Raw genomic sequence first — 23859 nt, forward strand, 5'->3', positions numbered from 1 at the left:
TGTGCTTGGGATTGCCCTGACCCAGGTGCAGGACCTGGCACTTGGCCTTGTTGAACTGATGACCTTAGCTAAGCAGTGGTGACATCCCAAAGGGCCCCTTGCCAATCAAGATGCTACTTTTCATTCACAGGATCACTTTTTTTTTTAGGATTTACATTCTTCTTTCATTTGTGTTCCAAGAGAAACTTAAATGCAAGTCTATTTCCTTCCAGTTCTACTTTCAGTCTGGATTCAGAGAGGATTTGCTGCCTTAGAAAATGTGTACTTAGCTCTCTTTGGAGTTTTATTTAGATATATAATGAAGGCAAAATTCATAGAATGGTTTGGGTTGGAAGGGACCTTAAAGGTCATCTAGTTCCAACCCTCCACTCGACTCACCCTGCCAAAGAACAGCTGCTGCTTTTCTCTATCAAAGCTGAATCAGAATATTCTAGAGTTAAAATCTGAAGGCAAAATATCCCTGAACAGGAGCTATAGTGAATGATCAGGAACTGCTTCTCTGAGTAAAAACATAACAAAAACTAAAAGGACTCCTCTCAGGTGTCAGGGTTCAGCACACGAAGCAGGACTCCTGAATTCTCTCTGCTGTGTGCACAAAAAAATAAGTCCCAATACCGTGAAGTGAAACTCTTTCTTTTCTGCTCCAACCACCACATTAGAGAGTTCAGTCCAAACATTCCTGGCCACAGACAAACCCTGTGCTGGCTTCTGAAGCACAGACACCACCCCATTGAAGCTAGTCCTTGACTCAGCTGATTGCTGTGCACTGCATGAAGGCCTGCTCTGGTTCAAGGGCAGTGTTGTGGCCCTGGGTACTGCTGCCCTGAGCAAACAGCTCCTCTCTCTTTCCACCACTCACTGTGCCAGGCCAAGAGACCAGTCAGACACTAACCTGCTGCATAGAGCTTGGCTTTCAGCTCACTCCAGCTGCTCTCCTACATTTTCTTTCCTTCCCCTCACCATGCACATCTGTCAACACAAACCACCCTTGCTTTTTACTCAAAGAATGGTTTCTCCTTGTCCCCAGGCATATGGAAGAGTTTAACATTAAAAAAGAGTTTGCACATGAGGAATTGCATTTTCTCCCAGTTTAAACATGGAGAGTTTTCTTCCTGCTTCTGAACTGCTGGAGAGAGTCCATGGCAGAGCACCCAGGCTGCTGCAGGCAATGGAAGATCTCCCTGTAAGGCCAGGCTGAGGGAGCTGGGGCTTGGAGCTGGGAGAAGAGGAGCCTGAGGGCTGCCCTCAGTGCTGGGGAGAAAGATGTGCAGGGCAGTGTGGGGAGGACAGAGCCAGGCTCTGCTCAGGGCTGGCCAAGGCCAGCACAAGGGGCACTGGGTGCCAGCTGGAGCAGAGGAGGTGCCAGGGCAAGAGAAGGGAAAGCTTTTTGGCTGTGAGGGTGGCAGAGGGCTGGAGCAGGCTGCCCAGAGAGGTTGTGGAGTCTCCTTGTCTGGAGCCATTGCAAAGCCCCCTGGCTGTGTTCCTGTGTGAGCTGCCCTGGGTGCTGCTGCTCTGGCAGGGGGCTTGGATGGATGCTCTCTGGAGGTCCCTTCCAAGCCCTCACACTCTGTGATTCTGTGAACTAGAACAGAATAAACATTAACAAAGAACCCAAATCTCTTGCAGTTACTGATGAGAATTATCCAAAGAGGCAGAGCAGCTCAAGCCAGGCAGTGATGACAGACTACCATTACAGTGCCAGGAAAGCTTGTTAACACCTTAATTACAGCAACTGTGATTTTGCCTCCCACTGCAACTGAGAGGAGAAGTGTGCAACTGCAAGGCAGTGCAGCTTCTCCTGTGCTGCAGTGCATGAGTGCTTGGAGCAGAGGCAGGCAGCTGCACACACTGCCAAGCATGTGTGCAGACAGAGCTAGCTGCCAAGTATGCAGCTAGACCTAAAGGCTCTGAAAAGAAGGGCAGTAAGCAAGCAACCCTCCCTTACCTTGAGTGTTTTGCTGAAATATTTTATTCAGATCCAGAGAGGAAGCTCTGGAATGTGATTTCTGTGGCCTTGGAGGTGGAGTAGGGGGCTCCTCTCCCTTCTTCATGGCATCTTCTAGGGATGTGCTGGAATAAGACCTAAGGGAAAGCACAGAGGACAAAAAGCAGAAAGTACTTTAGTTCAGAAATTCATCTTAAACAACTACAGTGCACAACACCTACAAACACAGTGACCAGGAGGCAGACTGACAGTCAAAATTCCCTGCCCTGATGACTACAAGTACCCCCCTCAGAAGAAGAGAGATTTATTTGGCAGCAGAGGGCCATGTGGAGAAAGGAACAAGTCATGCTTCAGGGCTGGGATTTTTTTAAGGCCTTATATATCACAGCTTCAGCCTTTCTTATTCAACCTGAACAGGGGAACTGGAGCAACTACTCTGAATTCATCTGAGTCAAATTCCCCCCTGGCTCCTTACAGTTTCTGTTGCCTTTCCCAACTGCAAGAACAGTGTTTATACAGGTGTGGCTTCAAGCTCCCTCTCACAAGGGCACATTTGGTAATTTAGAATATTCTGACTGTTAGAGGAAGTTATTTTCAGAGCAAAGAGTCACCAAATTCCACAAAATCCACAAAAGCTGAATAGCTCCAAAGTGACCAAAACTAGTCAAACACAAATGGCTCAGTATGGAGCAGCTCTGCTGTGAGGGCAGGCTGAGGGAGCTGGGGGTGTGCAGCCTGCAGAAGAGAAGGCTCCAGGGGCACCTCAGAGCTGCCTGCCAGGACCTGAAGGGGGCTACAAGAAGGCTGCAGAGGGACTGTTCCCCAAGGCCATAACTGCTTCAAAATTTACATGTGACACAAAACCTCTGCTGATGCTGAGGTGTTTGTCTTGGTAGAGTTTTCAGTACCATGCCCTTATTGTAAGTGACCTCACCCAGTGGAGGGAGAAGACAGCAGCTACTGGGCAAAGCCCACAGCAGTGACAACACAGAGCCCTGAGACAGAACCACAGAGTGTGAGGGGCTGGAAGGGACCTCCAGAGAGCATCCATCCAAGCCCCCTGCCAGAGCAGCAGCACCCAGGGCAGCTCACACAGGAACACAGCCAGGGGGCTTTGCAATGGCTCCAGACAAGGAGACTCCACAACCTCTCTGGGCAGCCTGCTCCAGCCCTCTGCCACCCTCACAGCCAAAAAGCTTTCCCTTCTCTTGCCCTGGCGCCTCCTCTGCTCCAGCTGGCACCCAGTGCCCTGCACATCTTTCTCCCCAGCACTGAGGGCAGCCCTCAGGCTCCTCTGCTCCAAGCTCCAAGCCCCAGCTGCCTCAGCCTGGCCTCACAGGGAGATCTTCCACTGCCTGCAGCAGCTTGGGGGCTCTGCCATGGACTCTCTCCAGCACTTCCCTCAGCTCCTTCTAGCTAGCACTGAAAAAGCCAACTTTGAAGGTGAATACCTGTTGTGGTTCTACACCAGCCTCAATATGTAATCCATTTCTACACAGTGTTTTCTAGCACAGACCCCTCTTCCAAGCATTCAGATTCAGCAAGTGTCAATTGTAGTGCACCAGAGCTTAAGTCCATGGCTCCTTCCAGCACACATCAAGCAGCCGCAGTCAGGTATGAGCACAGCAGTGAAAGGATTCACCCCCACAGCTGAGAGCTGAGTTACTATTGCTAGTGCAGGGGCTCCCTCCACATGCAACCACCCTGCAGGCTTCTACTGCACAAAACTGCTGAGAGTGTTCCCTCTGGTCCCCAGCACTCCACCACAACACTCCTGGGCTGGGCAGTCACCACCCTGACAAAGCAGAAAGCCAAAAATCCCAAGCCTTCATCATCAGAGACCAGATGGTCCTGGAGCAGTTTTCCTGCAGGGTTCAGTGCTCACAGCTCCCTCCTGGTCAATCTGTCTGATCCCAGCTGTACTTCCAGTAAAACACCCAGTAAAAACACCAAAAGCATCCCCTCCCCCCAAAAAAAAAACCCCAAAGCAGCAGTTGATACACCTGGTGTCCAAGAGCAGAGGAACTTAAGTCTCCTCCTGGAAGAGAAAGGAAAGCAGTACCTGGAGCGTGGTCTGGCTCTAAGTGCATTAGATTCCTGAGCAGCTGCAACAGAAGAAAAGAGAACTGATAAAATATCATCCTTGAAACAAAAGACCTTAGCTGCAGAGTCAGAGCTCATCACAGGGAGGATGTGAGAGGTTGCTCATCTCATGTGAGGAGTGAGGATTCATTCTTGCTTCTCCTTCCCCTTTAGTTTTGGCTGTCTGTGAATGTCCTAAGGCCTGCAAAGCCCACACGTAGGCAGAGCTTCACCTTCACCAGAAGGCAGGACAAGCCCTGGGCCTGACAGCTGCACTCCTGCCTGCTGTTGTGACACAGCAAGGCCTCATCCAGCCTGGCCTTCAGCACCCCCAGCCTGTGGCAGACTCTCACCACCCTCACACTCAACAACTTCTTCCTCAGCTCCACTCTAACCCTGCTCTGCTTCAGCTTCAAACCATTCCCCCTTGGCCTGGCTCCAGACCCCCTCAGCAAAAGTATCTCTGCAGCCTTCCTGCAGGATGCCTTCAGGTCCTGGCAGGCAGCTCTGAGGTGCCCCTGGAGCCTTCTCTTCTGCAGGCTGCACACCCCCAGCTCCCTCAGCCTGTGCTCACAGCAGAGCTGCTCCAGCCCTTGGATCATCTTTGTGGCCTCCTCTGGACTCACTCCAGCAGCTCTGTGTCCTCCTTCTGCTGGGGACCCCAGAGCTGGAGGCAGGATTGGAGGTGAGGTCTGAGCAGAGCAGAGTCAAGGGGAAGGGAGAAAGGTTTACAAAAGGCTAAGTGTTGATCAAACCCATTTCTATCATAAAATTTGGTTTCTTTTCTGAATTCCAAATATGCTGCCACTTGCAGCAGGAAAATAACAGAGCTGAGTACTCTGTCTGGGTAGCTCCTTGAGGCTGTTTCTTGGTTTACAGAAGCCTTTTCTGTTCCTCTCCTTACTAACATCAGAGGAGTTTGAGCAAACATCTCTGTGTGATTGCTTTGCAGTTCAGTCCACTGAGATATCCTCAAGGCATTGCAGCAACATCAATGATCCCAGTGCAGACCTGAAATGAGTCCTGGTACTTTTCCCAATCTTCTTCTAATCAAGGTACAAACCTTCAGAAAAGCAAATAGGTTAGGGGAAAGGAGAAAAGGAAGAAGTACATCTGAGAGTTTCTAGGCTCCTGCATTTATATACCGAACCAGACATAACTACTACACAGCATAGACCTGAGAATACCAACGCTCCTCTGGAACACAGAGCAGGAGCTGCCTGTGCTAGCAGCTGGCAAAAACTAATTTTTTAATAGCTTGCACTGGACTCGAGTGCAGAGACCCTGAATAGGGGGCTGCATAGATTCATAGACTCATAGGATGCTTTAGGTTGGAAGGGACCTTGAAGATCATCCAGTTCCAATCTCCTGCCATGGGCAGGGACACCTCCCACCAGCCCAGGTTGCTCAAGGTCTCATCCTGCCTGGCCTTGAACACCTCCAGGCAGGAGGCAGCCACAGCCTCCCTGGGCAACCTGTGCCAGAGTCTCTCCAGCCTCACTCTAAAGAATTTCTTCCTCACCTCCAGTCTCAATCTGCCCTCCTCAAGCTTCAATCCATTCCCTCTCATCCTGTCACTCCCAGTCCTTGGCAAAAGTCCCTTCCTGGCTTTCTTGTAGCTCCCTTCAGGTACTGGAAGGCTGCTCTAAGGTCTCCCTGGAGCCTTCTCTTCTCCAGACTGAACAGCCCCAACTCTCCCAGCCTGTCCCCATACGGGAGGTTCTCCATCCTCTGATCATCTTTGTGGCCTCCTCTGGACCCTCTCCAGCAGCTCCAGGTCCCTCTTGTGCTGGGGGCCCCAGAGCTGGAGGCAGTGCTGCAGGTGGGGTCTGAGCAGAGCAGAGCAGAGGGCAGAATCCCCTCCCTGTGCTGCTGCTCTCCCTGCTCTGGATGCAGCTCAGCACACAGCTGGCTCTGGGCTGCCAGGGACCATTGCTGGCTCCTGGGGAGTTTGTCACCAACTGACACCCCCAAGGCCTTCTCCTCCACACTGCTCTCCAGCCATTCCTCACCCAGCCTGGATTTGTGCTTGGGATTGCCCTGACCCAGGTGCAGGAACCTTGCACTTGGCCTGGATGAACTTCCTGAGGTTGGCTTGGGCTCTCCTCTGCAGCCTGTCCAGGTCCCTATGGATGGGTCCCTTCCCTCCAGAGTGTCAACCACACCACACAGCCTTGTGTCACGTTCAGGCTCACAGAGTACAAGAAGCAGCATATGGCACATGGACAGCCACACAGGACTTCAGAAAATGAAAGGTACTTTCAGGGTCAGGCCGTGGTAGTTCATGGTTTGGATGGAGTAACTCCCAGCTCAGCTGGCAGTGACACAAATGATCGCTTTACTGGCTGCTCCTGCTCTGGCAGGGGGGTTGGACTGGATGATCTCTAGAGGTCCCTTCCAACCCCTCACTTGCTGTGATTTTAAGATGCAGTGGATTATTGTCACCAGCAAACTGCCTCACACTCACCCCAGCTTTCTGTGCAAGGAGCTTCCAAGGAGCTCCAAGAGGGAGAGGGAATTGTCATTAAAGTGTGCAGTGGTGCTAATCCTCCTCTCTCTCCCTCTCTGTGAAGCTCCCAGAGAACACAACTGCAGATGCTGCTTCCCTCCAGCCACAGGAGCCAGTTTTTCCCAAAGCTGAAATTGCTCATTGTCAAATCACAGCCACAATTCCATGCCACTAACAAACAGGAAGTCTAAATTTTGATCCCAGGCTGAGCTATGGTTAAGAGCCTTCCCATTTTCCTCCTTTTCTGGGGACTGTAATTCTGTTCATCCTTCTCTCAGAAAGCCTTTTGCCTCCAAAGCTGCAGGTGAAGCTGACATTTGAAGTCTTCAAGGACATCTTGTTGAGGTATACAGGAAAGCACAGAAAGAAGAGAGAATCCTGAACTGACTACTGACAACAAAATGGAGTTCTGCTGCTGAGGAATTTCTTCAGAGCTTTTGAACAGACAGAGAATTCAAGGCTACAACTATGCAAGATCCAGCTCTAGATTTGCCTTTCTGAAGAAATGATGAAATATAAGAGGAAAAAAAAAAAGTATTATAAAACAGGTAGCTCCTCAGTAGGACATACAAATAATTGTTGCAGGATTCCCATAAAACATGCAACTATTGGTGATCATGTGATAGGGAAAATAAGAAATGGAAAATAAGAAATAAAGAGAAAATAAGAAATAAAGGGAAAATAAGAAATAAAGAGAAAATAAGAAATGGAAAGAAAATAAGGAATGGAAAGAAAACAGAAAATGGAAAGAAAATAGGAAATAGAAAATAAGGGATAGAAAGAAAATAAAGAATAGAAAGAAAATAGGAAATAGAAAATAAGGGATAGAAAAAAAATAAGGAAAAGAAAGAAAATAAGGAATAGAAAAAAAAGAAGGAATAAAAAATAAGAAACTTTAAAAATTAAAAAAAATTAAATTAAAATATAAAAAATAAAAATAAAATGTAAAAATAAAAAATTAGAAATTGAAAAAAACTATAAAATATTAAAAAATGATCAGGGAGCTGGAACACCTCTGCTACAAGGACAGGCTGAGGGAGCTGGGGGTGTTCAGCCTTTTGGTTTGGGTTGGAAGGCTCCAGGCAGATCTCAGAGTAGCCTGCCAGGACCTGAAGGGGCTCCAAGGAGGCTGCAGAGGGACTGTGCCCAAAGGGCTGCAGGGACAGGAGCAGGGACAAGGGTTTGAGAGGAGAGCAGAGCAGATTGAGATTTGATGTGAGGAACAAGTTGTGCAGCAGGAGGCTGCTGCAACACTGCAAGAGGTTGCCCAGGGAGGGAGCTGAGGCCCCATGGCTGGAGATGTTGAAGGTGAGGCTGGAGAAGGCTGTGAGCAACCTGCTCTAATGGGGGATGTCCCTGCTGAGTGCAGGGGGTTGGACTGGATGAGCTTTGGAGGTCCCTTCTGACCCAACCTATTCTATGATTCTGTGAAAATGTCATTATGAGATAAAACCTAATTTCAGTAATCCAATAGTATGATAGCAAAAGCATCTTATAAAATTAATCCAATTCCACTCATTTAGGCCAACTGTGACATAAAAATATTTTAGCAGAGTTCTCATGGGAGTAGCAGAATTTTTTTTTACCTGTTTTCATGGTCAAGTGCTGAAATTCCTTTGGTATGGTTTTGAGAGCAGCACTGCCTTTAAGAGCTGAAATTAAAAAATGAAAGCCATGAGAGTTACTTCAGGTATCTGAAGGTAAATTCTGCAGGTTATCAGCTCTGAGGAAAAGGAGCATTTAGATCAGGGTTAGAACACTGCAGCATGCCAAACATACTTGGAATGGAACCTAATACCTTCAGAACAGCCAGGCACTCAAAAAGTCACAGTCTCTAAGAGCACAAGAGTCAAGAACAGGAAGGTTTATGCCTAAGTTACCTCAGGTTTTGAGTACTTGGGAGTTTGAGAGCAGCCTCAATCTGCCCTCTTCAAGCTTCAATCCTTTCCCTCTGGTCCTGTCTCTCCAAGCCCTTTGGAAAGGCCAGGCTGGATGAGGCCTTGAGCAGCCAAGTCTGGCTAAGAGGTGTCCCTGCCCATGGTGGGGAGGTTGGAGGAGATGAGCTCTGAGATCCTTTGCAACCCAAGGCATTGTCTGATTCTGTGATTATTCACATCTGGCAGAACACATTTTGAAGCAAACTCACCCAGTCCTTTGTCTTCATCTTAGCTGTCTCTCTAAATGCACAGCATCACACAACCAGCTGAGAACTGCACCACAGCACAGCTCCTGGCAGCAAATGTGCAGCATCACTAAAGCCCCAAGGCTTAACCCCTCATGGGAAATAAACCCCAGAGGTTACTGATTTATTTGCATACCTTGTTTGTCATCTTTCTTTCCATCTGGTAACAGGGCAGAGCTAGCAGAAGCCTCTTCAGCTGATGTCTTCTTAAAGAAAGCAGATTTGTTTATTTATGGATCCAGCTCATGTTTGCAGTCAAACACTGCAACAAACTCAGCTCAGCACAAAGGAAGGTGATATCCTATCCTGCATCACAGTTTGCTTTGTCAGATAAATCAGCAGAGGGGACCATCCAGACCAACCTTTGACCCAGCTCTGCAGGCTCAGCACTAAACCAAGTCCCTAAGCCTCAGCTCCACACTGCTTCAACACCCTCAGGGATGGTGACTCCAGCACTGCCCTGGGCAGAACATTCCAATGTCTGAGAGCCCTTCCAGGGCAGAAAAATTTCCTGATCCAGCCTGAACCTCCCCCGGTGCAGCTTGGAACCATTTCCTCTGCTCCTGTCTCTTGTCACCAAGGAGCAGAGGCTGCTCCCTCCTCACTCCAACCTCCCTTCAGGGAGCTGGAGAGAGCAATGAGGTCTCCCTCAGCCTCCTCTTCTCCAGCCTGAACACCCCCAGCTCCCTCACAGGACTTGTGCTGCAGGCCCTTCATGAGCTGGTCAGCCCTTTCCATACTCTGAACAAAGTGCTGGGAGATGGCTGAATGGGAAGCTTGGAGACTCCTGAAGTCCTCTCAGAGGCTCAAAATTCTGCTGCTACCTGTAGCACAGTCAGGGTAAGGCCGTACCATTCCTCTGCACTCCTCAAGGCAAAGCCCCTGCTTGCTCCTTCTCACCTCTGCACGGCTGAAGTCCCGACTCTGCTGAGCCCCTGGCAACGCCTCAGAGTAGGAATCAAACAGTGTGCAGTCATGGATGGGCTTCAAGGAAGCTGCAAAGAGAGAGAAAAATAAATCAAAACATCAGAAGAGAGATGTGCTAAGGCTTTGGTCAATACACACTGCTGAAAAACCTCCTCCAGCATCATTTCGCCTTTCACTTCTACAGAGCAGAACTTGGGCTCTAAGCCATGGATGACAAACATCACAGAGAAAATAATCCCACCTGGTATCCCATCAAAGGGACATAGGGATCACCTCTGGGGTAGAGATAGATAGTTGAGACTTTTGGGAGAAGCCCTGAGGAAAAGGACTTGGGGATGTTGGTGGGGGAGAAGCTGGGGGAGGAGCCAGCAATGGGCACTGGCAGCACAGAAGGCCAAGGGCAGCCTGGGCTGCATCCAAAGCAGTGTGGCCAGAGCTGGAGAGAGAGGATCCTGCCCCTCTGCTCTGCTCTGGGGAGACCTCACCTGCAGGACTGGGTCCAGATCTGGGGCCCTCAGCACAGGAAAGACCTGGACCTGATGGAGAGGGTCCAGAGGAGGACATGAAAATGATCAGAGGGATGGAGAAGCTCTGCTGTGAGGACAGGATGAGGGAGCTGGGGGTGTTCAGCCTGGAGAGGAAAAGGCTCCAGGCAGACCTCAGAGCAGCCTGCCAGGACCTGAAGGGGCTCCAAGAAGGCTGCAGAGGGACTGTGCCCAAAGGCCTGCAGGGACAGGAGCAGGGACAAGGGTTTGAAAGGAGAGCAGAGCAGATTGAGATTGGATGTGAGGAACAAGTTGTGCAGCAGGAGGCTGCTGCAACACTGCAAGAGGTTGGCCAGGGAGGGAGCTGAGGCCCCACGGCTGGAGATGTTGAAGGGGAGGCTGGAGAAGGCTGTGAGCAACCTGCTCTAGTGGAGGATGTCCCTGCTGAGTGCAGGGGGTTGGACTGGATGCCCTTTGGAGCTCCCTTCCTACCCAAACCATTCCGTGATTCTAATAAAATGTGAAAGCCCCAGTGTGAATGGGACAAATTAAGGAAAAAGAGGAGTCCCATGGAAGGTCCATAGCTTCCCATGCTCCTTCTCCCATTGACATAATGATTCCCTACTCCTAGAACTCATTATTTCCTTTGCAGTTTTACCCAAAAAGGCTTACAGTGAAGACACACCAAGAAGAACCTGCAGGGAGGCACACAGAAGCTGATTTCTCCTGAGAACAGAGTGAGAGTAGTGGACAAGCACCAGTGGTGGTGCTGGAAGGAATAGAGTGGTTGTAATTATGGTAAGAGAAGGTAGCTGGAGAGACTGAAAGTGCTTCGGACTTGGAAGTCAGTTTTTGCAGGAGCTTCTCACTTTGGATATGAAGCCACTGGATTATATGAAGCCAGTGGATTGTGAGGAACATGACTCCTCCAGGAATGACTTCCCCCCATCTGATCCAGGCTGAACATTTAATTTTCCTAACTGTAGCATGACTTGCTCTTTTCCTGTCTTTTTAATATATTCTGTGCCATCAAATTTAATGGAGATTTTATTAGGTCTTAAAACACTACCCCTCAGCACTGTAATTATCAGCTGTGATTAATCCTCCTTGCCTTAGAAAGTCAGGCAGAGTTTTGAGATGGAACAGATGTTTCAAAGTTCATTCCTAATTAAAAGAGACCTAACTAAGGAGATAGGCAGGGGAGGTTTCTCCCTGCACATTGTTACTGAGGTCTTAGATTTTGAATTAATTCATCCCTGTGCTGCACAAACTGCTGTAATCCCCTCCTCACTGCTGCAATTACTTACAGGAGAAGCTGTGAGTTACATAAAATGAGTTACAAAAACCTTCAACCTTTGATATAAGCAGCAACTGTATCTAACAGCATCTCTTAGCATAATAAATTCTAAAGCAGTCCAGCAGCATTTTCAACACATCCTCAAAAGACAGGGAGGGAGAGAAAAAAATCATCAAAAGAGCCTTGTATACCTTGCTGGATTATCCCAGAACCTAGCTGGTTGGAAGAGACTTTTCAAATCATATCCAGTCCAACCTTTGACCCAGCACTGCAGGCTCAGCACCAAACCATGTCCCTAAGCACCAGCTCCACACGCTGCTTCAACACCCCAGGGATGGTGACTCCAGCACTGCCCTGGGCAGAACATTCCAATGTCTGAGAGCCCTTCCACTGAAGAAATATTTCCTGACATCCAGCCTGAACCTCCCCTGGTGCAGCTTGGAACCATTTCCTCTGCTCCTGTCCCTTGTCACCAAGGAGCAGAGGCTGCCCCCTCCTCACCCCAACCTCCCTTCAGGGAGCTGGAGAGAGCAATGAGGTCTCCCTCAGCCTCCTCTTCTCCAGCCTGAACACCCCCAGCTCCCTCAGCCCCTCATAGCCCAGGGTCTCCAGGCCCTTCTCCAGTCTCATTGCCCTTCTCTGGACAGGCTACAGCCCCTCAATGTCCTTCCTGGAGTGAGGAGCCCAGAGCTGAACACAGCACTCGAGGTGTGGCCTCAGCAGTGCTGAGCACAGGGGGATGTCACCTCCTGTCCCTGCTGCTGCTGAGCACAGGGGGATGTCACCTCCTGTCCCTGCTGCTGCTAAGCACAGGGGGTTGTCACCTCCTGGCCCTTCTGTCCTCCCTGTTGCTGATCCAAGCCAAGATGCCCTTGGTGTTCTTGGCCACCTGGGCACTGCTGGCTCCTGTTCAGTCAACTATCAGAGAATCACAGGATGGGAGGGGTTGGACAAGACCCCCAGAGAGCATCCAGTCCAACCACCACTGCCAGAGCAGCAGCACCCAGGGCAGCTCACACAGGAACACAGCCAGGGAGCTTTGCAATGGCTCCAGACTGGAGACTCCACAACCTCTCTGGGCAGCCTGCTCCAGGCCTCCATCACCCTCACCACACAGCAGTGTCTCCTCCTCCTGAGGTGGCTCCTCCTGTGCTCCAGCTTGTGTCTGCTGCTCCTTGTCCTGTCACTGGGCACCACCAAACAGAGCCTGGCACCTGCATCCTGACCCCCACCCCTCAGCTATTTACAGACATTGCTAAGAGCCATGACACAGCACTCAGGATGGGAAATGAAGCCTGTCCTGCAGGCACAATGGGTTGCTGAGATGGCAACAGGAGCCCAGCCTGCCATGGGGCCATTACCTGCTTGCAGGTACTCAGGCAGCAGTGTCTCTGGCAGTGTCTCTGGCAGCTGGTAACCATTCTTCCTTGCAACCACCAGGTGGAAAGCAGCACAGAACTCTGGCAGTGTCAGTGCCCCGTCGCAGTCCACGTCGCTCAGCTCCCTGCAGGCACGACAGGAACGGGAGCCCCAAGCCATTAGCTCAGGGGCACAGAGGTGTGCATCGAGAGGGAGACAGAACCACGACCTCAGGAAGGGCTATTTTAACAGCAGACAAGCACCTCTGGCACCTGCACTGCATCCTGGCTTCTGCATTTCTCCTGAGGAACACAAACCAGGTTCATTTTCTACTGCGACCTTCGGAGGCCCCTTCCAGCCGAGGCCATTCTACAACTCTGTGATTCATAGAACTGTCAGGGCTGGAAGGGACCTCAAGGCTCAGCCTGGCCCAACCCCCTGCCATGGGCAGGGACACTTCACACCACAGCAGGTTGCTCACAGCCACATCCAGCCTGGCTGCAAAAACCTCCAGGGATGAGGCTTCCACCACCTCCCTGGGCAACCTGGGCCAGTCTCTCACCACCCTCATGGGGAACAACTCTTCCTAACATCCAATTTCAATCTCCCCACTTCTAGTTTTGCTCCATCCCCCCAGTCCTATCACTCCCTCACACCCTCAAAAGTCCCTCCCCAGCTTTCTTGGAGCCCCCTTCAGATCCTGGAAGGCCACCAGAAGGTCTCCTCGGAGCCTTCTCCTCTCCACACTGCACAACCCCAACTCTCTCAGGCTGTCCTCAGAGCAGAGCAGCTCCAGCCCTCTGCTCATCCTCGTGGCCCTTCTCTGGACACCTTCCAGCACCTCCAGATCCTTCCTGGAACAGAGGCTCCAGAACTGTTCACAGAGCTCCAGGTGTGGTCTGAGCAGAGTGGAGCAGAGGGGGAGAATCCCCTCCCTGGCCCTGCTGGCCACACTTCTCTTGCTGCAGCCCAGGCTCTGCTTGGCTCTCTGGGCTGCCAGTGCTCACTGCTGGCTCCTGGTGAGCTTCTCCTCCACCAGCACCCCCAAAGCCTTTTCTTCAAGGCTGCTCCCAAGCTAGTGGATACTACAGATTCTGGGATACTGCCTTTTCTTTTAGTGAAGTCCATACTTCCAACACAAACCCATCTATGACTCTCTGATTCCATCTGTGTGTTTTAACATGAAACCCATAGCCTCTACTACCAAGGACAAAATTGGGATTCTAGTGGATGGAAGCACTTTTGGTTTGGGTTGGAAGGCTCCAGGCAGACTTCAGAGCAGCCTGCCAGGACCTGAAGGGGCTCCAAGAAGGCTGCAGAGGGACTGTGCCCAAAGGGCTGCAGGGACAGGAGCAGGGACAAGGGTTTGAAAGGAGAGCAGAGCAGATTGAGATTGGATGTGAGGAACAAGTTGTGCAGCAGGAGGCTGCTGCAACACTGCAAGAGGTTGGCCAGGGAGGGAGCTGAGGCCCCATGGCTGGAGATGTTGAAGGGGAGGCTGGAGAAAGCTTTGAGCAACCTGCTCTAGTGGAGGATGTCCCTGCTGAGTGCAGGGGGTTGGACTGGGTGCCCTTTGGGGATTCCTTCCAACCCATTCCATGATTCTATCATTCCCTGATTATCACTTTGATTATCACAACCCACTTTGAAAAGGTTCCACAAGTATTCTTTGACCCCTGAGAGATGCTCAGGCTCTTGCAAGGTTTTTGTTCTCATCTCTCTCTCCATAAAAGCAGATATGACATAAAGCCTCCCTCAGCATTTCTGATCAACATTTAATGCTCTTTGTTCCTGCTAGCCAAGATGCCAGACTGAGACTGAATTACAAAGCACCATGTACACAGAAGAGAACCCTTGCCACATTTTCTCACGTGCACTTTCATCTGTAATGGTTTTTAAATAAGCTCATTAAAAGTAAGTCTGCTGGTTCATTAGGAAAGCACTAATGAATTATGCAGTTGTGCTCTCTAAAAAATTAGGCATTAATTGGGCCTCTTCTGACAAAACCCAGCCAGGAACAAGAAACCAGCAACACATCTAAAACATTCCAGAGGTTCTTCTCCTCTGTGTCATTTCATGATAACAGTCAGCTGGTTGGGCTAATGATGCTGCTTACAATGTACTTAAGAACAGCTCTCACTTATATCCCTGTTCAAACCTTCCCCAGAACAGCTCTCCAGAAAACAATCATGTCAGGAAGATCAATGAACACCCTGCTGCTTGGGCCTGAAAATGATTCTGGAGATAAGAGCAATAATTGGAATTGAAAACACTTTGCACAGTGAAACAACAACTCCTGAATTAACCATCTCTTTAAAAAAATTAAAAAAAAAAAAAACCAACAACCAAAACCCCAACCTGGACAGAGAGCCCCAGCACTACTCACCAGATGTGAGACAGCTCTGGGATGGGCAGCCTGGATTTTGTGAAGAAATTCTTTGCCACAGAACCTGTTGGGAAAAAAGCCTGGAAATGAGTCCTCCAATGACTGACCACTGGCCAGGGCTGCTGTGCCAAAAGCACATCTGAGAAGACACTGCGACACAAGACCAAGGGCCAGGTCCTGCACTTTGCTCACAACAACCCCAAGCAATGCTATAGGCTTGGGGCAGAGTGGCTGGAAAGCAGCAGAAAAGGATTTGGGGGTGCTGGTGGACAGGGGGCTGAACATGAGGCAGCAGTGCCCAGGTGGGCAAGAAGGCCAACAGCAACCTGGCCTGCATCAAACCAGTGTGGGCAGCAGGAGCAGGGCAGTGCTGCTGCCTCTGCACTCAGCCATGCTGAGGCCACAGCTTGAGCACTGGGTTCAGCTCTGGGCACCACAGCACAGGAAAGACCTTGAGGGGCTGGAGAATGTCCAGAGAAGAGCAACCAGGCTGGGGAGGGGTCTGGAGGCATCACACAAGGAGCAGCTGAGGGAGCTAAGGGTGTTCAGTGTGGAGAAGAGAAGGCTGAGGGGAAAGCTCCTTGCTCTCTCCAGCTCCCTGCAAGGAGGCTGGAGTGAGGCTGGGGTTGGTCTCTTCTCCCAAGCACCCAGAGACAGGAGGAGAGGCAATGAGGTGAAGCTGTGCCAGGGGAGGGTTGGGTTGGGCATGAGGAAAAACTTCTTGATTGAGAGAGTGGTGAGAGGTTGGAACAGGCTGCCCAGGGAGGTGGTGGAGTCCCCCTGGCTGGAGGTGTTCAGGAAGCTGTAGCTTGGTGCCTCAGAACATGGTTTAGTGGCCATGGCAGCTGGGTTAGGGTTGGAGGTGATGATCTTAAAGGTCCTCTCCAGCCTTAATGATTCTCTGGATGCTAGTACAGCTGTCAGACCATGTGTCTCTTGCTGAATGACAGAGGAAGCCAGACAGAGCTGTTGACCTCATTTCCCCATTCTCTCCATATCGGAAAAATAAATAAAGGAAAACATGCTTCAGTACTGGTGATTCTAACTAGCATCATTAGTATGTCCCCAATCCCAGAATCCCAGAATATCAGGGGCTGGAAGGGACCTCCAGAGAGCATCCATCCAAGCCCCTGCCAGAGCAGCAGCACCCAGGGCAGCTCACACAGGAACACAGCCAGGGGGCTTTGCAATGGCTCCAGACAAGGAGACTCCACAACCTCTCTGGGCAGCCTGTTCCAGCCCTCTGCCACCCTCACAGCCAAAAAGCTTTCCCTTCTCCTGCCCTGGCACCTCCTCTGCTCCAGCTGGCACCCAGTGCCCCTTGTGCTGTCCTTGGCCAGCCCTGAGCAGAGCCTCCCCACACTGCCCTGCACATCTTTATCAACAGGAAGGAAAATACAACCACCTTCCTTACAAACTCACTCCAGAGATTAAAAGAAGAGTTAATTTATCTACTCAGCATTTCTGATCTGTCTCCCTTGTCCCTTCCCTGGACACCCATGGCATTTGGGAAAGCTCACCTGAAATGAAGGAGCTGAGGTCAGGCTGCAGGGACTTGAACTGGTTGATGTAGTAATCTCTCTGCTCCTCTGTTATCCTCCAAGGGTCATCTGAGTATTGGCTGCTGCTGTCCTGCTGCTCCTGTTCCACTGAAAGAGACTGAAGGCACGGACACTGGCACCAGCCACAACTGGCACTGGGAAGCTCAGGAAACCAAAATTGACTCTCTGGTGATAGCAGAGACACTTTAAGAAGGCAGGAAGCAGGAACAGCCACGCTGATGAGCATCCCACTGCTCAGCTGCTAAGGCTGAGGCTGACCCTTGGCATCCTTACCTGGGCAATTAGTTTTACATGACCAAAGCCCAAAGAAAAAGGAAATCTTAGTACTGCTGATTGCAAAAAAGAGCAAGTCCAAGTCATACTTAATTGCCTCTGGATTCATTGCTGGGGGCTCATTTTGGCTGCCATGAATTGCAGCCCTGAACTGTACACCTGAAATGGATGGAACCAGTGAAAGATCTGCTCTGTCAGAGGAGTTGGACTCAAAGATCTCCAGAGGTCCTCCCAGCCCCTAGCATCCTGTGATCCTGTGAAGGTGCCTTTATGCGGCCTGGTGCATGAAGATTTAGCTTTGCTGAGCAGCTGGGTGCTCAGACCATCAATGGTGCTGCAACTGCAGGGGAGCTGTGTGGCTCCTGGAGCCTCCACTCACTCAGGTAACTCAGCACACACCATGCTGAGCCAGGGAGACAGGCAAGGCCCTAGAGACCTCCTCAACCTTCTGCCACTCCTCATGGCTCAGATTAAAATCCTACTTCAGGAGGAAGAATACTCTCGTGGAGAAGGCCATTTGGTCCTTTTATGTCTTTGCTTTCTGACTGACTTGCTTAAGGGAGGTTGGGTGGTAACTAGAAGAGGGCTGGCAGTACAGTCTATGCCTTTGTTAAACTGCAGTGACTCAGTGCTCAAGATTTAAGCCTGGATGGCAGCACTCTTAAAAAAGGAAGGCAAGAGTGACCAATAATCAGGCTCCAAGCAGCTCTGCAATCCTTTCTTTGTCCAGATGCAAAGCACTGGTTCTGAAATACATCAAAAGCTGCCCCAAACAGGCAGCACAGTAAAGCTGGACATGAATTTTCATTTAATTTTGAGTTAGCACAAATTATGTGACACTGCCTCTAGATCTTTCCCTGAGAACCACAGAATCACAGAATTAACCAGGTTGGAAAAGACCTTTGAGACCATCAAGTCCAACCTATCACCCAACACCATCTAACCAACTAACCATGGCACTGAGTGCCTCATCCAGGCTCTTTTTTAAACACTTCCACGGATGTGACTCCACCACCTCCCTGGGCAGTCCAGGTGGAATTTTGTTAAGAGTCTGGAGTGCTAAGCACCAGGGAAAAGGTCCAGACTCATATCATAGAATCATCATGGAATGGCCTAGGCTGGAAGAGACCTCAGAGATCATCTAATCCAACCTCCCTGCCATGGGCAGGGATGCCTCTCCACTAGCCCAGGTTACTCTAGGCCCCATCCAACCTGGTCCTGAGCATCTCCAGGGAGGAGGGAACCACAACCTCTCTGGACCTCAGAGTCTGTGAGCCCTGCTCAGCCAGGAAAAGCTCTCCTTTCGGAGAGCTTCATTCTTCCAGAGGGCAAACTACCCACCTGCCTGGTCAGTGCTCAGCAGGCAGCAGGAAGATAGTGCTTGTGCAACCAGCAGGAAAACATAACAGCAAACACATAACCAAAGCTTCATTGCTTTTCTTTGAGATGTGAGTTAACCAACTGGGCTGAAAAAAACAAACCCCAACCAACCCAGGGTATGCAGAATATCAGGCCACAAATTCTGTGCATGGGTCACAGATGGCAGCTAAACCAGGCAGGAATCTCTGTGAAACCTCATCTGTGTTACATGAAAATGTTTTACATTTGCTAGGATAACCTCATTTGTAAATTCTTTCCTTTGGAACTGCAAAGTCTCAGTCTGGTTTTCCTGTCTGTGCTATTTCACTGAGTGCAGTGGATTGGAAGGGATCCTCAAAGGGCATCATGCCCAACCCCCCTGCAGGCAGCAGGGACACCTCCAACTAGAGCAGGCTGCACAGGGGCACATCCAGGCTGAGCCTGAACGTCTCCAGGGACCTCCAACACATCTCAGGGCAGCCTGTTCCAGTATCTCCCCACTCTCATTGTAAAGAACTTCCTATTTGGTGCTTCTCATTTTACTTCAGCAATTGAAATAATTGGAGTCTTTCATTTCTTCTTCCCATCCACTCTGGGGGTTGATTTTTTCCCCATACTGAAAAGCAGGCTTCTACCTCAAGTCCAAAAACACCACTGGGAACACTTTTTACTTTTGAAGTGAGAATTCTCCTGCCTTTTTAAAAAGAAAAATAGGAACTCTCTTTATTAGTAGTAGTAGAAGTAAATAAACCCATGCAGCTGGCTACCTGGTTAAGAGCTGAACAGGCAAGTGCAGGTTTGGCTCCATAATTTCCTGGTCCATCTTGCTGGTGAGCAGAGTGCCTGACTTCATAAGGAGCTACAGACATTGAAAATAAAGAACAGGTGATAAGATAACAACAGAGACTCCACTAGGCTAAAGCAAATGATGAAATACCACAAGGTTAAGAATCCAGCTTGTGACCCCAGTCCCACCATACCCAAAGCCACCTTGGCAAGCATCCAGCAGTGACTAACACCACAGAGCCAAAGCTCACTTTGTCTTCTGCAACACAGTCCCAGCCACACACCTGTGCTTCACATGACATCATTCCTCTCCACAGATGATTCACAGATGGCACTGGGTTGGAAGGGACCCTCCTAAAAGCTTCTCTTGCCCAACCCCCCTGCAGGCAGCAGGGACACCTCCAGCTAGAGCAGGCTGCACAGGGACACATCCAGCACGAGCTTGAATATCTCCAAGGATGGAGCCTCAACCACCTCCCAGGGCAGCCTGTGCCAGTCTCTCACCACTCTCACTGTGCAGAACTTCCTCCTGATGTCCAACCTAACTCTGCCCTGCTCCAGTTCCAAACCCTTGCCCCTTGTCCTGTCCTCACAGCCCCTTCTGAACAGTCCCTCCCCAGCCTGCCTGTAGGTCCCTGCAGATACTGAAATGCAGCTCTAAGGTCTCCCTGGAGCCTTCTCTTCTCCAGGCTGAACAGCCCCAACTCCCTCAGCCTGCCTTCACAGGAGAGGTTCTCCAGCCCTCTGATCATCTTTGTGGCCCTCCTCTGGACCTACTCCAGCAGCTCCATGTCCCTCTTGTGTTGAGGGCTGAACGCAGGCCTGCAGGTGAGAGCTCAGCAGAGCAGAGCAGAGGGGCAGGATCCCTTTCTTCAGCCATTACTGACAGAAGCTGTCAGTTCCATAGTGCTAGCTCGCAGCAATTATTGTTCATTATATTGAAGCAGATATTGATATATTGTGTGGATGTATCATGTATTCCATATTAATTCTATCTATTATTCTACATGAATTATGTTATGTATTATATAGCAATAAATTTTCTGCCCTCACAGCCATATAAAGCACAAGAATGAATTGCAAGAAAGAAAGAATTCAACTGAGCTGAAAAAAATTAAATTAAAAAATCCTTCCTTTGCCAATGCTCTCAAACAGCAAATCCCTCATTTTCCATACACTCTTCTTCCTCTTTCCCTAATTCCTGTTGGCTGTCCCAACACATGACTCACCCCTTCCCAATGCTTGGGGTACAGTTAGGAAAGCAAAGTAACAATGCCTTCTTTTGCTAAATTTAGGAGGCTCTTGCCTTCCACTGCAGCAAAGAGAGTAAGTGGTGACATAGCAGCACACTTAAGAACAAGGTTTTAAAAATAGGTCAAGTGCCAAAACACCAAAGAAAATCACTTGCAAACTCAGAGAGCTGAAAGCCTTCTGCTGCCAGTCTGCTTAGAGTGTACCACTACAGTGCCAGGCTGCATGAGACAGGATTTGAAAGACTCTTGATGAAAAGTGAGCTCAGGAGAGCCTTAAAAAGGATACCCCTAAGCCCCTCACTTTCCTAAGTGGTTTTATCCCCTACTGATATTTTTACTGCTGTACAAGTAACTTCTGATTTCAGAAAACAACACAGGAAGGAAGTTGGGAAACCTCCAGGAGCCCTTGGAGGGGAGGCCACACTGCTGGGGGTTTGCTAGCAGCAAAAGCTTCTAAAACTTTCAAGAAAAAAACTGCAAGAGGTTGGGCAGGGAGGGAGCTGAGGCCCCATGGCTGGAGATGTTGAAGGGGAGGCTGGAGAAGGCTGTGAGCAACCTGCTCTAGGGGAGGATGTCCCTGCTGAGTGCAGGGGGTTGGACTGGATGAGCTTGGGAGCTCCTTTCCAAGCCAAACCACTCTCTGATTCCATACAGCCATGGCTGCAGTGGGAAAGACTTCTCTTGGAGACACAGCTTCAGGCTCAGATCTGCAGTACAGAAGAGCCCACCCCTAGCTCACTGCTGTGGCCCTAGCACCTCCTGCACATACAAACAAGCCACATATGGTGGCTTTTGAGGTGGCTTTTTTTGGGGACCCATCCTTTCAAGTGCCCTGCAGAAAACTGGAAGGTCTTGACCTTAAAGGTCAAGAAGAACCCATTAGGCCATGCAGCCTGGCACTTGGTACAGCATGGACCATAAAATGTTACCTGCTTCCTCCCCCTGAGAGCACATCTGACTGAAGTAACCCCAGTGGGATTGAAGAGGAGGGATTCCCTTGCTGGAAAACAACCACAGGACTCTGCACCTCAGGATTTTATCCCCTTCAGAATTCAAGCAGCTGAGTAACTGATTTGAAAAGAAGCTGACAGCTGGATTGGATGCTGCTGCCTTTACTCACTTGGCACAGACACTGACTCCAGGAGGCTTTGGACTGAAGTTATGATTGCAGCCAAACTCAGAGGACTGAAAAAAGCCCAACCAAAAAAACCCAATCACCCAAAATACACCATCCCAACCCCCACCAACAGGTGAGGGACAGCAGAATGCCAAACAGGTAACACAGCTGGCTGCTCCTGATGGCCATCTCTTGCCCTGCTCTTCAGCATGGGAGTCATCTGCCACATGGGTGCAGAGTGGGTTGAGAGCAGCCCTGAGGAAAGAGACTTTGGAGTTTTGGTTGCTGAGAAGCTCCCCAGGAGCCAGCAGTGCCCTCCTGCAGTCCAGATGTGCTGGGCTGCATCCAGAGGAGTGTGGGCAGCAGGGCAGGAGAGGGGATTCTGCCCCTTGACTCTGCTCTGCCCAGACCTCACCTCCAATCCTGCCTCCAGTTCTGGTGTCCCCAGCAGAAGAAGGACACAGAGCTGCTGGAGCAGCTGCCTGCTGGGCTGCCAGTGACCATTGCTGGCTCCTGGGCCCAAGGCCTTCTCCTCCAGGCTGCTCTCCAGCTGCTCCTCACCCAGCCTGGATTTGTGCTTGGAACTGCTCTCACCGAGGTGTAGGACCTTACACTTGGCCTTGTTGAACTTCATGACTCACAAAGACTTTGTCACTGGGATACATTGCAGGGAGTCCTGTCAGACATCAGGAGTTACCATTTGCCTGTGAGCAGGGCCACACAAATCTGATTTACCAGAAAGCAAACAAGACTGAACATAAACTTAGATGACTGAACTGGTTTGCAAAACACAGCTCTAATTAAATGTTCAAATCTTAAGGCTGACTCTCAGCTGCATTTGAAATTTGGCTGCTTCTGAGAACCTAAAACCAAAAAAAACCCAATGTGGACATGTCAGTTTTTGCCCTACCTCCATGCTGCTGCTCGAGCCCACTTCTTGATTTGCCATATCCATAAGTCAAGGGCACTCTCTGGTAAGCTGATGGAGAAGCAGGAGGTGAACACATTGGAGACATCGATGGGGACTTGGCTTCCTGTGTTCAGAAACACACCAGCACAGAAGGGAACTCTGAGAGGACAGCAAAGCAAACAAGTAATCCTGCATGGCAACGTGAATGTCTAGAGCAGGACAGACAAAGAGCAGGCCAAAGGCTGCTGCTCCCTGGGGACCCCTATTTCCAACAAAAAGCTCCTCAAAAACCAAAAGAGAGAATTTGGCATCGAGCCCTCCAGGAATCAAGAATGGCACAGCAGAGCCTGCAATCAACAGCTTAAGGTATTTGACTTCCAAACACACCTCAAGAAGTATATCACAGACCCATGGAATCATTCAGGTTGGAAAACACCCTTGAGATCATCAGGTCCAGACATTAACCTACTCCACCAAGGTGACCACTAAACCATATCCCCAAGCACTGCATCTAGAGGACCTTTAAACACATCTAGGGAGGGTGACTCCACCACCTCCCTGGGCAGTCTGTGCCAAGGCTTGACCAGTGAAAACAGTTTTCCAAAATTCCAGCCTAACCCTCCCCTGGTGCACTCTGAGGCTGTTCCCTCTGGTTCTATCACTGGGAAAATGGAGCAAAAGTAGAAATGGGGAAATTCAGATTGGATGTTAGGAAGAAGTTGTTCCCCATGAGGGTGGTGAGAGACTGGCAGAGGTTGCCCAGGGAGGTGGTGGAAGCCTCATCCCTGGAGGTGTTTAAGGCCAGGCTGGATGTGGCTGTGAGCAACCTGCTGTGGTGTGAGGTGTCCCTGCCCATGGCAGGGGGTTTGGAACTGAATGAGCCTTGAGGTCCCTTCCAACCCTGACAATTCTGTGGTTCTATGATAATTACTTGGAGAAGGCTTAATGTGAGCAGGCATCTTTGAATGTATTAAGTGTGTGTGTGCATTCCTGGTGGGAGAGCATTCCTCATGTGAAAAACCTTACCAAAAAATAAAATAAACCCCTGAATCAGTATTTTAAACACTCTGGGGATTTGTAGGCATTACTGGGGAACCATCCTGAAGCTTTCTCTTTCCCCTGACAGAGATTTAAGTAGAGGATGTGATCCTCAAGAAGTTTACTGAATAAAAAGCAGAATGTACCACAACACACAGCCTAGATGGATCCAGGGGTTTGAGGGCACTGTTCTGCTTCAGCATCAGAACACATAGGCAGAGAGGCATTCATGCTTTTCTTCCTCCTCCTGTTATTCCACTCATCCATCTCCTCATCAGCTCCTTCCTGCTGGCTGACCTCAGGCTGGAACTGCTGCTCACACCAACACTCTGTGTGATAAATGTTCTGGGAAGATAAGAGCACCTGCCGGCAGGCACTGATGTGGCACC

General features: G+C 50.0%; 1 protein-coding gene across 1 annotated transcript in view; it reads right to left on the bottom strand.

Moving 5' to 3' along the window:
* REPS2 (RALBP1 associated Eps domain containing 2) overlaps nucleotides 1-23859 on the bottom strand; it is an 81429-nt gene that overhangs the window by 21568 nt on the left and 36002 nt on the right. Inside the window, exons 4-13 of the mRNA XM_054391672.1 lie at nucleotides 22433-22556; nucleotides 19134-19225; nucleotides 16693-16831; nucleotides 15173-15236; nucleotides 12789-12931; nucleotides 9619-9713; nucleotides 8855-8924; nucleotides 8123-8188; nucleotides 4008-4050; nucleotides 1946-2082 (exon numbers count right to left, since the gene is read on the bottom strand). Of these exons, the coding sequence (XP_054247647.1) occupies nucleotides 1946-2082; nucleotides 4008-4050; nucleotides 8123-8188; nucleotides 8855-8924; nucleotides 9619-9713; nucleotides 12789-12931; nucleotides 15173-15236; nucleotides 16693-16831; nucleotides 19134-19225; nucleotides 22433-22556 (973 nt within the window). The remainder of the gene's footprint in view (nucleotides 1-1945; nucleotides 2083-4007; nucleotides 4051-8122; nucleotides 8189-8854; nucleotides 8925-9618; nucleotides 9714-12788; nucleotides 12932-15172; nucleotides 15237-16692; nucleotides 16832-19133; nucleotides 19226-22432; nucleotides 22557-23859) is intronic.

The sequence above is a fragment of the Indicator indicator genome, chromosome 1 (genome assembly GCF_027791375.1).
Source record: "Indicator indicator isolate 239-I01 chromosome 1, UM_Iind_1.1, whole genome shotgun sequence".
NCBI classification, from domain to species: Eukaryota; Metazoa; Chordata; class Aves; order Piciformes; family Indicatoridae; genus Indicator; species Indicator indicator.